This window comes from Nomascus leucogenys, chromosome 8 (assembly GCF_006542625.1).
Source record: "Nomascus leucogenys isolate Asia chromosome 8, Asia_NLE_v1, whole genome shotgun sequence".
Classification (NCBI taxonomy): Eukaryota; Metazoa; Chordata; class Mammalia; order Primates; family Hylobatidae; genus Nomascus; species Nomascus leucogenys.
The window spans coordinates 101,874,580-101,887,366 of NC_044388.1; the positions used below are offsets into that span (position 1 = coordinate 101,874,580).

Consider the following 12,787-nt stretch of genomic DNA (forward strand, 5'->3'; position numbering starts at 1 on the left):
ATTTTTTGTATTTTAAGTAGACATGGGTTTTCACCATGTTGGCCAGGCTGGTCTCAACTCCTGACCTTGTGATCCACCTGCCTCGGCCTCCCAAAGTTCTGAGATTACAGGCATGAGCCACCGGCCTATTTACATTTTTGTGTATGTTGCTTTATTTACATAACTCATTGTTTGGAGTCGGCTAGAAATAACCATAAATCCCCATTGCTAATTAGCCTCATCCTCATGACTGATTAGTCAAGATTATGAGTCTAGAAGGAGGGCAGAGAGGAGTCCTAATAGTGAGTCACAGGATTATTGAATTTTACAGCTGGAAGGAATCTCAGAATTTAAGGCATCTTTCAGTTAGAATTCTGTGGTTTTGCATCTTCAGCGTTGGAGAATTATGAAAGGTTGACTGCTTGCTCCTGCGCCTTTTGGCAAAAATGCTTAAGAATTTGGTGACAGCTTTAAAAAACAAATTAAGAATAAAGAAAAAACCCAGTCAATGACTATGAGTAACCCATAATGGGGGCTTCAACGAAGAATTGGAAACTTGACATATCAATGGGGTATAGAAGAGCAGGGAATATTAATGAACATGAAGGGGGTTCTTCTTTGGAGGTAAGTAAGCAGAGTGGATTTTTTGGAACTATCTCCTCAGCAGCTGTGCAGTTTTTTGTAAGGATTTTAGCTTGCCTAACTGTAAGCTTAGCTATTAGCTTTGCAGTGGGGAGTATTTAAAAGTACACACAACATATGAAGGAAAGAACCTGGAACCGAGTAGCCTGCTTCATTCCAAGAATCCATCTGGCATTTAAAGAACTGCTTGTCCTACATTAAACCCTGCAGAGTAAGAGCCATTTTTCATATCCTCATACCCCTATTTTTGGTTTCAGGTAAGACAGCTTACTGAGTTTGGGGAAGGAACAAGGAGACTTTTCCGAACCACCGAACCAAAGGACTCATCTAGGGTGAGCTCCGTGAATCTAAAATGGGGAACACACATTGCAGCCCGTTTGGGAAATCAGCTTAAGAGCAATCTCAAGTCTCCACAAGAGGCGGAGGTCCATATTCCTAAATAATGTGAGCCTTCAGTTATATGTAGGTAGAGTTCAATGGAAGAAGGAGTGTTATAGATACGAAAAATCGTGGCTGGCGTTACCAACATTAAATGACTCGTGGTGATGGGGTAAGTTGACAAGTGAAATCCAGTCTCTTCCTAAACAAACGTATCTTTGTAATGAAGAGCTCGTTTTTGCAGCTTCGGTATATCTGGAGGCATCGAATAGCAAACGCTGCCAAAGGAGTAGTCCCTGGATTATCAGGAGTTGCAGAGTGTGTAAAGTGTTGTAAACCTTGAAATCAGTCCTGGACTGAAGGCACTTTCCCTCCTCCCAGACTCTCTTCCCTCTGACACATTTCGCCTTTGAAGGGAAAGACTATGGCACTCAGGTCCACTCAGCTCAGACTTCAAGCATGTGAGACCACAGGTTCCTACCTTAACTGGTCACCCATTGAGGGACAGCGCAAGGCCCCGGTGCTGGCGCCAATGCTGAGTTGCGCCCTCTCGGTTACCATGGCGACCGCAGGCGGGGCGAGGCCCCCACTCGCCGCTTCCCCGCCTCTGCCCAGGACCTTTCGAACGCTCCAATTGGGACAACCCTTTCTTGCCTCTGTCCCGCCCCATTCGGCTCTAAGCGCTTTGCGATTGGCCCGGGACGAGCGGCCTGGTACCCAGAGGGCACCACCTCCTGACAGGAAGAGCGGGAAAGTGCAGCAGGAGCTGTCCCAGGCGTGAAGCTCACGGGCGCGGCGGGGGAGCACACGGTTGGCTTTGCAGCGAGTTGCCCGCTGTCCCATACACAACCCCCCGCCCCCATGACTGCCAAAAGCATGGAGCAGGAGTCGGGGTGCTGGCACAGCGTTTGTGGGCCGGCCCGGTCTATCCCGGGGGGGCTAGGACGCGGCGAGGTTGGAGAGAGGATCCGGCGGCACACCCCGGAGCGCGGGGTATGAGAGGCCAGAGGGAACGTGCCGGGCCCCGGGGGCGGTGCCGGCGGCGGCGGCGGGAGGCGCAGGGCCCAATGAGCGCGCGCGCCGCCCCGGGGGCGGGGCCTGAGGAGCGCTCCCCCGCCCTTGCCGGCCCCCGCCCCTCCCCCCGGCGCGGGGCCGCAGTGAGTGAGTGGCACTGGCAGCCTGTCAATCCCTTGGCCCAGCGGCCTTCCAGCCCGGTCCGCGGCGGCTGCTGGCTGGGTGCTTGGCTCCGGCGGCGGCGGCGACTTCTCCCGCCCTATCCACCCGCTGTCCGCCCGGCGCGCGGCCCGCCGGGGCCCTCCTCCGGGCTCCGCGCCCCCGCCGCCTCTGCCCGCCCGCTCCCAAACTTTCCTCCTCCGCCCCCCTCGCTCCCCGCGGCTCGCCCGCAGGCCTCCTCCTCCGCCGCCGCCCGCCGCCGCCGCCTCCCCCGGGGCCGCCGGGGCTCGGATCCCGCCCGGCCGAGGCGGCGGCGGCGGACGAGGAGGGCAGTGCGCAGGCTGGCGCGGGGGGCGGCGGGCGTCCCGGCAACTCGGCGGGCGCTGAGGAGCAAGTTGCGCGGGGCCGCCTGGCGGGGCGCGCGGCGGCGAGGAGGCGGCGCGGCGGCCGCGTGAGGGCAGCGGGAGCCGCCGCCTCCGCCTCCGCCTCCGCCACCGCCGCGGAGCCCGGCGCTTCCGCCCGCCGCTTCTCCTCAGCCTCGGCGGCGGCGGAAGCCGGAGCCCGGCGCCCGTCCGCATCGCCTCAGCCGCGGGCCCTGCCGGCCCGGCCGCCCCCTCCCCGCGCGGGCGGGGAGCGCGCGGCCGCCTCCCCCTCCCCCTCCCCCTCTTTCTTCTCCTCCCTCGTCGCCGCCGCCGCCGCCGCCGCCGCCTCAGCCTTCGCCTCAGCCGCCGCCCGCTCCCGCCCGCGCGCGGCGGGATGGACGATCAATCCAGGATGCTGCAGACTCTGGCCGGGGTGAACCTGGCCGGCCACTCGGTGCAGGGGGGCATGGCCCTGCCGCCTCCCCCGCACGGCCACGAAGGGGCGGACGGCGACGGCAGGAAGCAGGACATCGGCGACATCCTCCACCAGATCATGACCATCACCGACCAGAGCTTGGACGAGGCGCAAGCAAAGTTGGTGTCGTCTCATTAAGCATCTTTTGTGTGTGTGCGGGAGCCCGGCCCGCGGACGAGTCGAGGCCCGGGGTGGCGCCCGGGGCCAGGGCCGCAGCCCCCGGCGGGGAACTTTCTCCGAAAGCCGGCCGCCCGCCCCGGCCTCGGGGGGACTTGCCCGCGCCCCCCGAAGCGGGCAGGAGTCGGCAAAGTTGCTCTAGGGGGCTCGGGACGGACTCGGTGCGGCGCGGATTCCGTGGCGTCCTTTCCCCCGTCCTGCGTTTCGCAGCCCGGCCCCCTCCCACGGATTTAAACCTCCCGCCCCGACCCCCGTGCGGGCCGCGCCGCCGGGAAGTGCAACTTTTTCCTCCGGACGGGAGTCCCGGCGCCGGCTCCTGTGGCCGCGGGACGACCTCGCGATGCGGACGGCCACCCGGGCCCGGCGCGGGGCGATGGGCGGTTCCCTGGCGGGTCCGGGTGCGGACGGCCAAGTTCTCGGGGAGGGAGGGCCGCCTTGCAAACTTTGCCGAGCTGTCACCCTCCCGCTGGCCGCAGTCGGCAGGCCGGCAGCGTCGCGCCGGCTCTCTCTGCAGAGGAGCGGACGCGGGAGCCCCTCCGCACCCGTCCCCTCCCCCGGGTCGCCTTCGCCTGCCCCCGGGGCGAGGCTCCCCGCGCGGGTTCGCGTCTGCAGTGGCCGAGGCTGCTGCTTGCCGGGCAGATGGGTCCGCCTCGTTCCGGCTGCAGCTTTCGCCGCCGGGGCTTGCTGGCTGTCGGGAACTAGTCATCTGGAGTTTTTGTTGACTTCCCACCGTTCAAAAAGGCCTTCCAGAATGGGGGTCTGGAATTAAATCTTGGGTCTAACTTAAAGGAAGGCGCCATATTATTCCATAGGTGATGCTAATACCTTTGTGTTTCGTTATTTGTTTTTTAGGAAACATGCCCTGAACTGTCACAGAATGAAACCAGCGCTCTTCAGCGTCCTGTGTGAGATCAAAGAGAAAACAGGTAAGACGCTGCGCCCCGCAGTGGGCCTGGAGACCCCCGAGGTGGGGGTCGGAGCTACTCCTTCGACTCTCCAGTTGAGAGCTACTGCTTTTGGGCACCGCCATCTTTGATCATTCTCTCCTTCCCACGTCCTGATCTTGAGAAAAAACTGCAATAAATCTGGAGTCGATTTCTCAGTTCTGCTCCTGGTGTAAAATGAAGTGTAGGTGCGAACCGGGCTGGATCGCCGTCCCTCGGCGGCGGCCCCTGGCTGCAGGCTGGGAGGGGGCCCGGAGCGCCAGCCGCCCTCTCCCCTCTCCTTTCGCCTTGTTTGTGTGTCAGTTTTTAGAAGGAGCAACGGGAGACTGGATGCCAGGACCGAGTCCCCGGGAGAAGCATCGCCCGAACTTTGTTTTACTTAGTCTTAAGCTTCAGCTGCACGGATAGAAGAATAGATGCAATTGAACAAACCCCAGTAGCATGCTTGAATTAGTGTTTTAGGTGGGAAGACTACTTCAGAGAATCGAGGAAGGGTAATGATGTGTAGACACGTACAATGTATTACATCTGTTAATACTTGTATTATTTTGTATTGTGAAGTCATTACACTTGTAACTGTGCTTAATATATAAAGTATAAAAAGGTCGACAGATGCAGGTTAAACAATTTTGAAGTGTCCAAGTCAGGGAATATATAAGAAGATAGGTTTTGCAGAAGTGCTGGAATGAAAACTACAGGTACCTATTTGGCAAATTTTTGGCAATTCGTTTCAGTTTAACTTTCTTGTCAGACTTTATTGATTGAAGGTCTTTTAGTCTTGAAGTGAGGTAACTGCTCAAATTGAAGCAGAGATTTGGATGTTTTAGTTTGTATTTGGCATTATCTTCCCTGTATGTGGCAAACAAGTACATTAAACAAGCTCTACTGTTTATTTTTTTCTTGTTCTTTTCTTTCTTTTTTTTTTTTTTTTTTTGGTGTGTGTTGGATGTATGGTATTTTAAAGTTGCCATTTTGAAAGTTGAGGCAAAGGAGAAAAAGTTGAAGTCCAGGATATAGCACTATCCAAGGGTTGCTATTTAAAAGGTTACATGTGATTGTGTTTAAATTGAGTGTACAAATAGCACAGTGCAAATAATTGTTAGGTTGATAGGCGAGTCAGCCTTCTTTGAAACAGGTTTTTCTCTTTGCAATACTATTCTGATCCTAAAAGTAATCAAGAAAAGATGATGAGTTATTGCTGTCTATTAAATATATATGCTAAACTATAATAAGCAGCAAATAATAAGGGAGGCCAAAGAGTACTTTTCCTGGTTTTCATTCACATATTATGGCTGGTTTCTTAATGCTCAGTGATCCTTTCTTGAATTACTAACTTTTATTTTGTGTTGATTTTTAGCTACCTTTAGAAAGCGTTGTGATTTAAAACAGTAGATAATTTTTATCTGACTGTAAAAAAAAGACATCTAGCATTCAGTCTTGAAGATTCTTAGTTTAGAAGCTTAAAAGTATGCAATTCTCAGTAAATTCTGATGCTTAATGTCCAAGGGTTTTCCTGCTATCAGGGCTCCACTTCAGTTTCTGCTGACAGCCATGCACTGGGGTATTGACTCTGTTGTGAATATTAAGATTGATTCGACTTTATACAGCCTTATATTACTAGGGTGAGGGGATGGATACTTACCGCTTCTCATCCCCTTCTCATTATTTGTATTTATTTATTTATTTTTGCCTTTTTAAAGTTTTGGCCTAGCTAGCTTGAGAACTAAACCCAGCAAACTGCTTTTCATGTTGAGACATTTAGCAGCAGGCAGAATTCAATTAGGAAGCATAAATCCTTTAGTTGCTTATTTGCACAGGACTTAGCTACACCATTCTGAAAGGAAAGTATAGTCAACCACATGTCAAAGGTGAGTTACGAAAAAGAAACAAGTCTTTTCAAAGTCTGGGATTACTGGCAGAGAGAGCTTTGGTAGGGCTATTGCTATTTAAAAACCAAGAGGCAGCTGACAAAAGAAATTTTTGTGTTTTAAAATTGTTTGTGGGGCTTTCAGTGATAACTTGTAAATTAGATCCTCTTTTTGTGCTTTGGCCAGTGGATCCACATTTGCACATTATCTCTTTTGTAAAAAGCCAACAGCCAACAAAGAGTAAAGGCGGCTGTCTGGGCAGAGGCATCTTCCTGCCAGCCTCTCTAAGCTCGAGAGGGATGGGATTTAAGTACTGAGTGATTGATGGGGGTGAAGCTCTTTCTCTTCTTTCCATTCTCCCCTACTACCCATAGCTTCACCTCACTCTCCAAAACTAGTCTTAGAATGAGACAGGGACTCAGAATCCTCAATTTGAAATAAAACAGCTGTGTAGACATTAGTGTTACCAAAGCAAAGACAGCGGGGCTGCAAATTGCAAGCCCCCCACTCCTGCTTCCATAGTCGGTCGTGCTTTAGAAACATGAACTTATGAAAGAAACACTGTAGAATATATGTATATTGTGTAAATATTTTTTAAAAAAATATTTAATCTAATAATACCTAAAGATTAATTCTTTGTAATCTGGAGAAAGTTTACCTAGTCATTTATGAATAGAAACCAGAGATTATGTTGATGACTCTACTCTGCATAATGGGGGGTTGAGGGTGAACTGTCATTTCAGTGGATAATGTCATTTCAGTTGTGCTTTTCTTCTAAAATAAAACAAAATCATTAAAAAAAAATCCGTTTATTTGTAGCTCTGCCAGTAGATTTTGAGGTTTCTGATCAGGCAGTGAACACTGCCAGTTCTGATGCACATGGGGTATTTAGTTTAGAAAACATCTGTTTCCCCCTCTACCATATATGAAAAGGTATTTTTCCCTTCTGACACATAAATGGGTAATCTACTACAATTATATTATTTTCTTGTTGAGAGGTAAGGAAAGTATACTTCTACTATAAGATGCTGCTTTTTCTTGAGAATGTATTCTTTCATAAAATTGATCATACCATTATTTTTGGGCAGAAATGTCTCTCATTGTTGAATTGTGATATTTGTGCATTTTGAGAGCACCCAAAAAGTTGTAGGCTTTAAAATAAAAATAGTTGTTTATTTTAAACCAAGTAACCAGTGAGATAATTGTTGATATGTTAAGATTTTTCTCCTGATTTTTAAAGCCATATTTTATCATCTGTCTCTTATTAAATATCCCTGATGCCACAAGGTCTGCTCACTTGCGTACCTCTTTTGGTGTATGCCCCCACCTCTTTTTGGTCATCTTAATCTTAATTGTTGAAGTGCTTTCCTTTGTGAAATATTTCATCCTGAAAAATCTGCCTTCTTTCCAAAGCCCTTAATTATGTGAGTTTAAGTGAAGGAAATAGTTCTTTTTCAAGAAAAAAATATTTATTTTTTAAATGAAATCCCACATTTTAGTAGATAATATGAATCACATTGTTGTGAAAAATGTTATGCATGAAAAAAATAAACACAACCTTTTCCTTTTTAAATGATAGGTTAAAATACTCCATGTTGATGGCTGCCAACCAAACTCTGATTTATTGCCACCACAAACCCTAAATAGCGTTCATTTACTAGTAATGTCTAATGGCATACATGATGGTTTGCCAGATTTGTAGCCTTTGTGAGGCTTATAAGCAGGACTGACTTGGGAAGATCATAAAACTTAATGAACTTCTCTACTGCAGGAGGTGTCCGCAGGGGAAGAGAAAGGCCTGCTTGGCTGGTTGGGCTGGTTGAAGTATTTTTTATGTTTAAGGAGAAGAAAATGACTAGTAAAAATGCTTTACTTTTAAAGGAACCCTCCCTAGAAAGAGTCATAAGAATTTTAGATACTAAAACTAGATCAAGAGTATAGTTTACAAGTGAGGTTTTATATGCATTTAGTATATGATGTGAGATTAAACCTTTTATCTTTATTGCTGTAACTGTGACTAGCTTTCAAAGAGACAAGGCAGTACTGTCATTCGACACCTCCCTATTTAATTGTGAACCTACAGGTTTAGAGACTCTTTGGAGTCTTTTTCTGGTGTGCTTCTCTTTTTAAGGTTTCAGTATAAAAATCTGTTACATTTTTCTTTGTACAGTGCTGTGTGATTCTTTTAATTCTACATGTGTAAAAATCAATTTTTTCAAGTGAAAATTTAGTAAGAAAGGTGAAAATTGTTATATATTAGTCTAAATGTTATTATATATTTTGCATATGCTTTTAAGTTGCTCTTGCGCTATTTCCAATATAATTATCATCGTTTGTTTCAAGTTTTAAAAACAAATGCACCGTTCCATACATGATTCCTTTTTGTGTTTTCATGAAACACATTTTGTTTTAATGAACTTATTTTCAAGATTTTAACAACTTTTTATTGTGGACACCTTTGAAACATAACATGCAGACAGAAGAGACTCTTGAACCTCCCATGAACTCAGTGCCCATCTTCAGCAATTAGCAATACTTGGCCAGTTGTGTTTTCTCTGTAATTCCCACCATTCCAAAATTATTTTAAAGCAAATTTTAATGGATCTTTAATGTTTTAAATTTCATGTCAATTTTAAGCATTAGGTCTGTTTATATTGGAAATATTAAGTGATTAAACAGGAAAAATACAAAGTCAGAGTATCTTGGAAATGTTATAAATTATATTGCTTTATCAATATATTTTTCTTAATGCAACTTAATATTTTACCTTTTTTTCTATTTTTATAGATTTGATATCTTACTGGAGCTTTTGTAGGAGGTTTTTAGAGAAGTTGAAAAAGAAAGGGATTTTTCTACTTCTTTATTCTTCCATTTCCATCCTAACAAAATAACACATACAATACATTTGTAGAAAACCTAGAGAAAAATCTCATTGCCAAGCTGGTTTAGAACATCATGATCTAAAGTATCTTGTGGATATTATCTTTAAAATGTAGAGACATTTTCCAATCCTGTTCTTTATTTTTTTCTTCCCAATAAAAATGTATTGAACTCTCTTGTCAATACTAACTTGATCTGTGCAAGTAATTCTTTTGTGCCTTAGTTTTAATGACCCTCATTTTATTACAGATTTGAGTAGTTTTGGTATTTTATTTGGGACTTCACTATGTTATTTTATTAATTTACATAATTTTATTCTGAATTAGAAGTCTTTTAATATACTAGCAAAGGAGGCCCCGACTTGCCCCAAAGAGCACACTGTTTGATCGGCTTTCATAAAATGTACCTGTCTACATTTTTCATACTATGATGCTTTTCCTTTTAATTAATTTTGCCTGTATAGTTCCATCTCAATTTATAAATTTTGTAAAAGGTTACTTCTGAGGCAAATTTAAATTAACATCTTAGTTGGATTATTTATATTTTGATACTTTATAGTGGCGTGGTGTAGGATGAAGTTACATTATATGAAGTGGGACTATAAGAATTGAAACTGCATTTCGTGAACCACACCCTAAGTCAGTCATCACTTTATTTTATACTCTACCCTGAGGTATCTATTCAGAATAAATACTTAACACATTAGCACTAACACATCAAGTTATATAAGGTTTTAGATTATCTTTTCCCTATTCATGTTTGTGAACATCTTTAGATATTTATTAGTTCAATATTGACATTATGAGAATAATGTTTTATTTGTTTTCTCAGCAGTCTTGTGTTTTAGCCATTTATCAGTGTGATCAGCATGATTTAGATATTAACTGACTAACAAAGCTTACACATTACCACTACCTCCCCCTCAAGCCCGTGCTGACCTTTTCAAGCATTTGCTCTACTTCAGTAGGCCATTTGAGCCTTTAAGAATGAAGAGAGTAAATAATTTATATCACTATGTAGTATAAATTGGTAAGTTTTTCAGAACTAGCTATCTGATTTTTTACAAAGTTATTGAAGTTAATCAGACAAACTGCTATCACATCTAGTTGACAGTGCTATATTTAGCAAATAATAAGTAATTCTTGAATGAGCTACTGAAAAACTAAACCACCTTTTTATGCCTTCAAACTCAGAACATATTAAAAAATAAATTTCGTTAATCTTCAACACTTGATTCTAATTATCCCTTTTGTAGGCAGAATTGCAACAAGAATTTCTTCTGTATTATTTTTTCATAGATATATTCCATAGTATAATATGTTTGTAGGTTTTAATGGTAACTAGTTTACTTTAGCCCTAAATTTGAGTGTATATCTAGCAAAAAAATTGGTGTGATAGAATGTATGAAACTGAATTGGCATAACTTTTTTTTGTATAACTGTGTCTACATAATAGTAACAGGTTAGTATGAAAGCAATTAAAAATATTTATGGATAAAAATCATTGTTAAAAGTTTTCTACTTCTTTCAACTTAAGTGCTTTAAAAATGTTAAGCTGTTTAGACAATAACTCTTTTTTAGTGATCATATTAATGAGGACTTGGTATACAGTGTAATCCTTTTAATGCTGATGAGTCCTCACAATGTTTAAACCATTATTTGTGAGACTCAACATATGTTATGGCAAAATGATTTTTTGTTTTGTTTTATGTGATACATCAGTTTTCAAAGCATATTTCTTAGGCATCAGAGTCCAGCAGGTGGCTTTTTACATTAAAAAATTCATAAATTTTAAAATCCCATAAAATTTTATTTCAAATTCAAATTAACTAATTGAGAATGTCAACATTTTCACTGTCTCTATATTAACATTTATAATAGAACAAATGGTTGCATATAGAACTTATCTGCAACACAGTCTAAATTAAGATTCTAAACAGGCATTACAGATGCTGGTAACTTTGGCAATTATCATTTTGTTTGGTGAACAGTAGTAAAACAGTGTGCGGTAAAAGTGTTTAGAGAGAGAGGATAAATAAATTGAACAGTTTTGCAATGCAAAGTGGTTTGTGGTGTTTTTGAGGATTTCTTGGCTCTCTCTTAACTGCTATTGTGAGCCTGGAGCAGATTTCCCCATTGCTAATGCCCTAGAAGTATTAATTCACTTTGATATGCTAATTAGAGGGCATTATGCAAGAAATGAGATTAAGTGGCAGCATGAAGCCATTTGCCTGTCAGTAAATTGAGAGCTTTAGCATCAGGAGGAGCTTTGTTTTTTTCTTTTTTTTTTTTTTGAGTTTCTCTTGGTTTTGCATATAAATAAAATTGATTGAAAGGTCTAGAGAAGCTTCCAGAACATTGGTGGATTCTTTTTTTTTCCCCCCTCCTATGATTATTTAAATGAAATGTTACAGGATTTTTCTGAATATTAATTGACCTAATTGGAGATACTGAATATAAAGTTTTTATTGTACTGTCTCTGTATAAAAATATACTAAAATTTTTGTGTCACCCAGTCTTTTTTTTCCTAAAACATAATTTCATTAACATGGCTAATGAACTGTTTATCACTTATCTCTTTTCAGAAGTGTAAACTTCTGTGTATGGGCTTGTGCACCAATGTCACTAAATTGAACTTCACAAGGATATTTTCTTCACTAGGGAAGGAAGGAAGAAGTTGAATTGGGCTTCAGAAAACTATATTAAATGAGTATTAACATTCTGACTTGAATCCATAAAAGCTGTAACAATTACAATTCATGGTTAAACTGCCCTTTATACAACCTGTGGAATTTATATTTCAGCATATATCTTATAGGTAAGATTACTGATGACATTTTGTGTGGAAGATGGAATTTCATACTGGATTCAGATTTTGTTGACTTTTGTGGCCTAAGCTAGGCCTCTGAATTTTTCTCTATAAAGCTATTTTGTGATATTTCTTATATTCTGGGGAGAAATACATGAATGAATACTAGGATGGCTGTGGGGAAAGGGAGGAAGACAGACCTTCTGTGCCTACAAGAAGGTTAAGGTTTCCTCAAACATGGAACTTCTATCTATAAACCATCCATAGAGGATAGAATTGCAAAACCCTGGCCTAACTATATTTGCTGGGTATGGTTAGAAGGAAGAGGGTTTGGGTAAGGCATTCCTACTGGGGTTTAGTTCTAGTGTCTGAATTCCACCACTGTAGCTGTGACTCTGGACTCAGTAAACCATATCTTCTCTTCAGAGCCATATGGATTATTTAGTCACCACAGCTGCCATGCATGCATACTACCAAGGCAGGCATCTCTTTGGTGTGCATGTGTGTTGCCTGTTAATGGTAATGTGAGTTACGAATGTGCACAGAAAGGAGGATGAGTTTCTCCTGAGACAAAAGTCCTGATTACATTTCGCTGTGAAGATGACTTTTAGTGTACCTACCACATTAGCTGCTTTTCTAAATGGAACACTTGGTTACTTTAAATTCTCACTCCCTTCTCTGATTCCCTGAACTAGTTAAATCAATGAATCCTCATTAGTCTCTGATTACTTGGAAAATTTCATTTAAAACATACGAAGTTATTTTTGATTGAAAAGGGAACAAAAAGCTTTTGAAATTGCATGTTACTATTTAAACAAAAGGTTTCTACAGGCTTTCGGATGTACTAAGCCCTGCAAATAATTTATAGAGGAATTATTGGGAAGGACTTATGAAATTCTTGAATGGCATTTGATGGGGAGGAAGTCATTGCATTAAAAAAAATATATATTTGAAATGGCAAGCTTAAATGTGCATCTTACCTTCACTATCCAAGTGTCCTCAAATGAGGAAGAATTGACTTAGGTGGTCTTACAAGTTTCATTTTTCCTTCTTTTCTCCCCCCCACCATTGTTTTTTTTTTTTTTTAAAAAAAAACTACAG

General features: G+C 43.1%; 1 protein-coding gene across 2 annotated transcripts in view; it reads left to right on the top strand.

The window, feature by feature from the left end:
- The first annotated feature begins 2,815 nt into the window (after positions 1-2,815).
- PBX3 (PBX homeobox 3) overlaps positions 2,816-12,787 on the top strand; it is a 226,915-nt gene continuing 216,943 nt past the window's right edge. Inside the window, exons 1-2 of one of the 2 annotated variants that reach the window (XM_030817826.1) lie at positions 2,816-3,128; positions 4,039-4,112. In XM_030817826.1, the coding sequence (XP_030673686.1) occupies positions 2,929-3,128; positions 4,039-4,112 (274 nt within the window). In that variant the 5' untranslated portion in view covers positions 2,816-2,928. The remainder of the gene's footprint in view (positions 3,129-4,038; positions 4,113-12,787) is intronic. The other variant, XM_030817827.1, reaches the window with a different exon arrangement.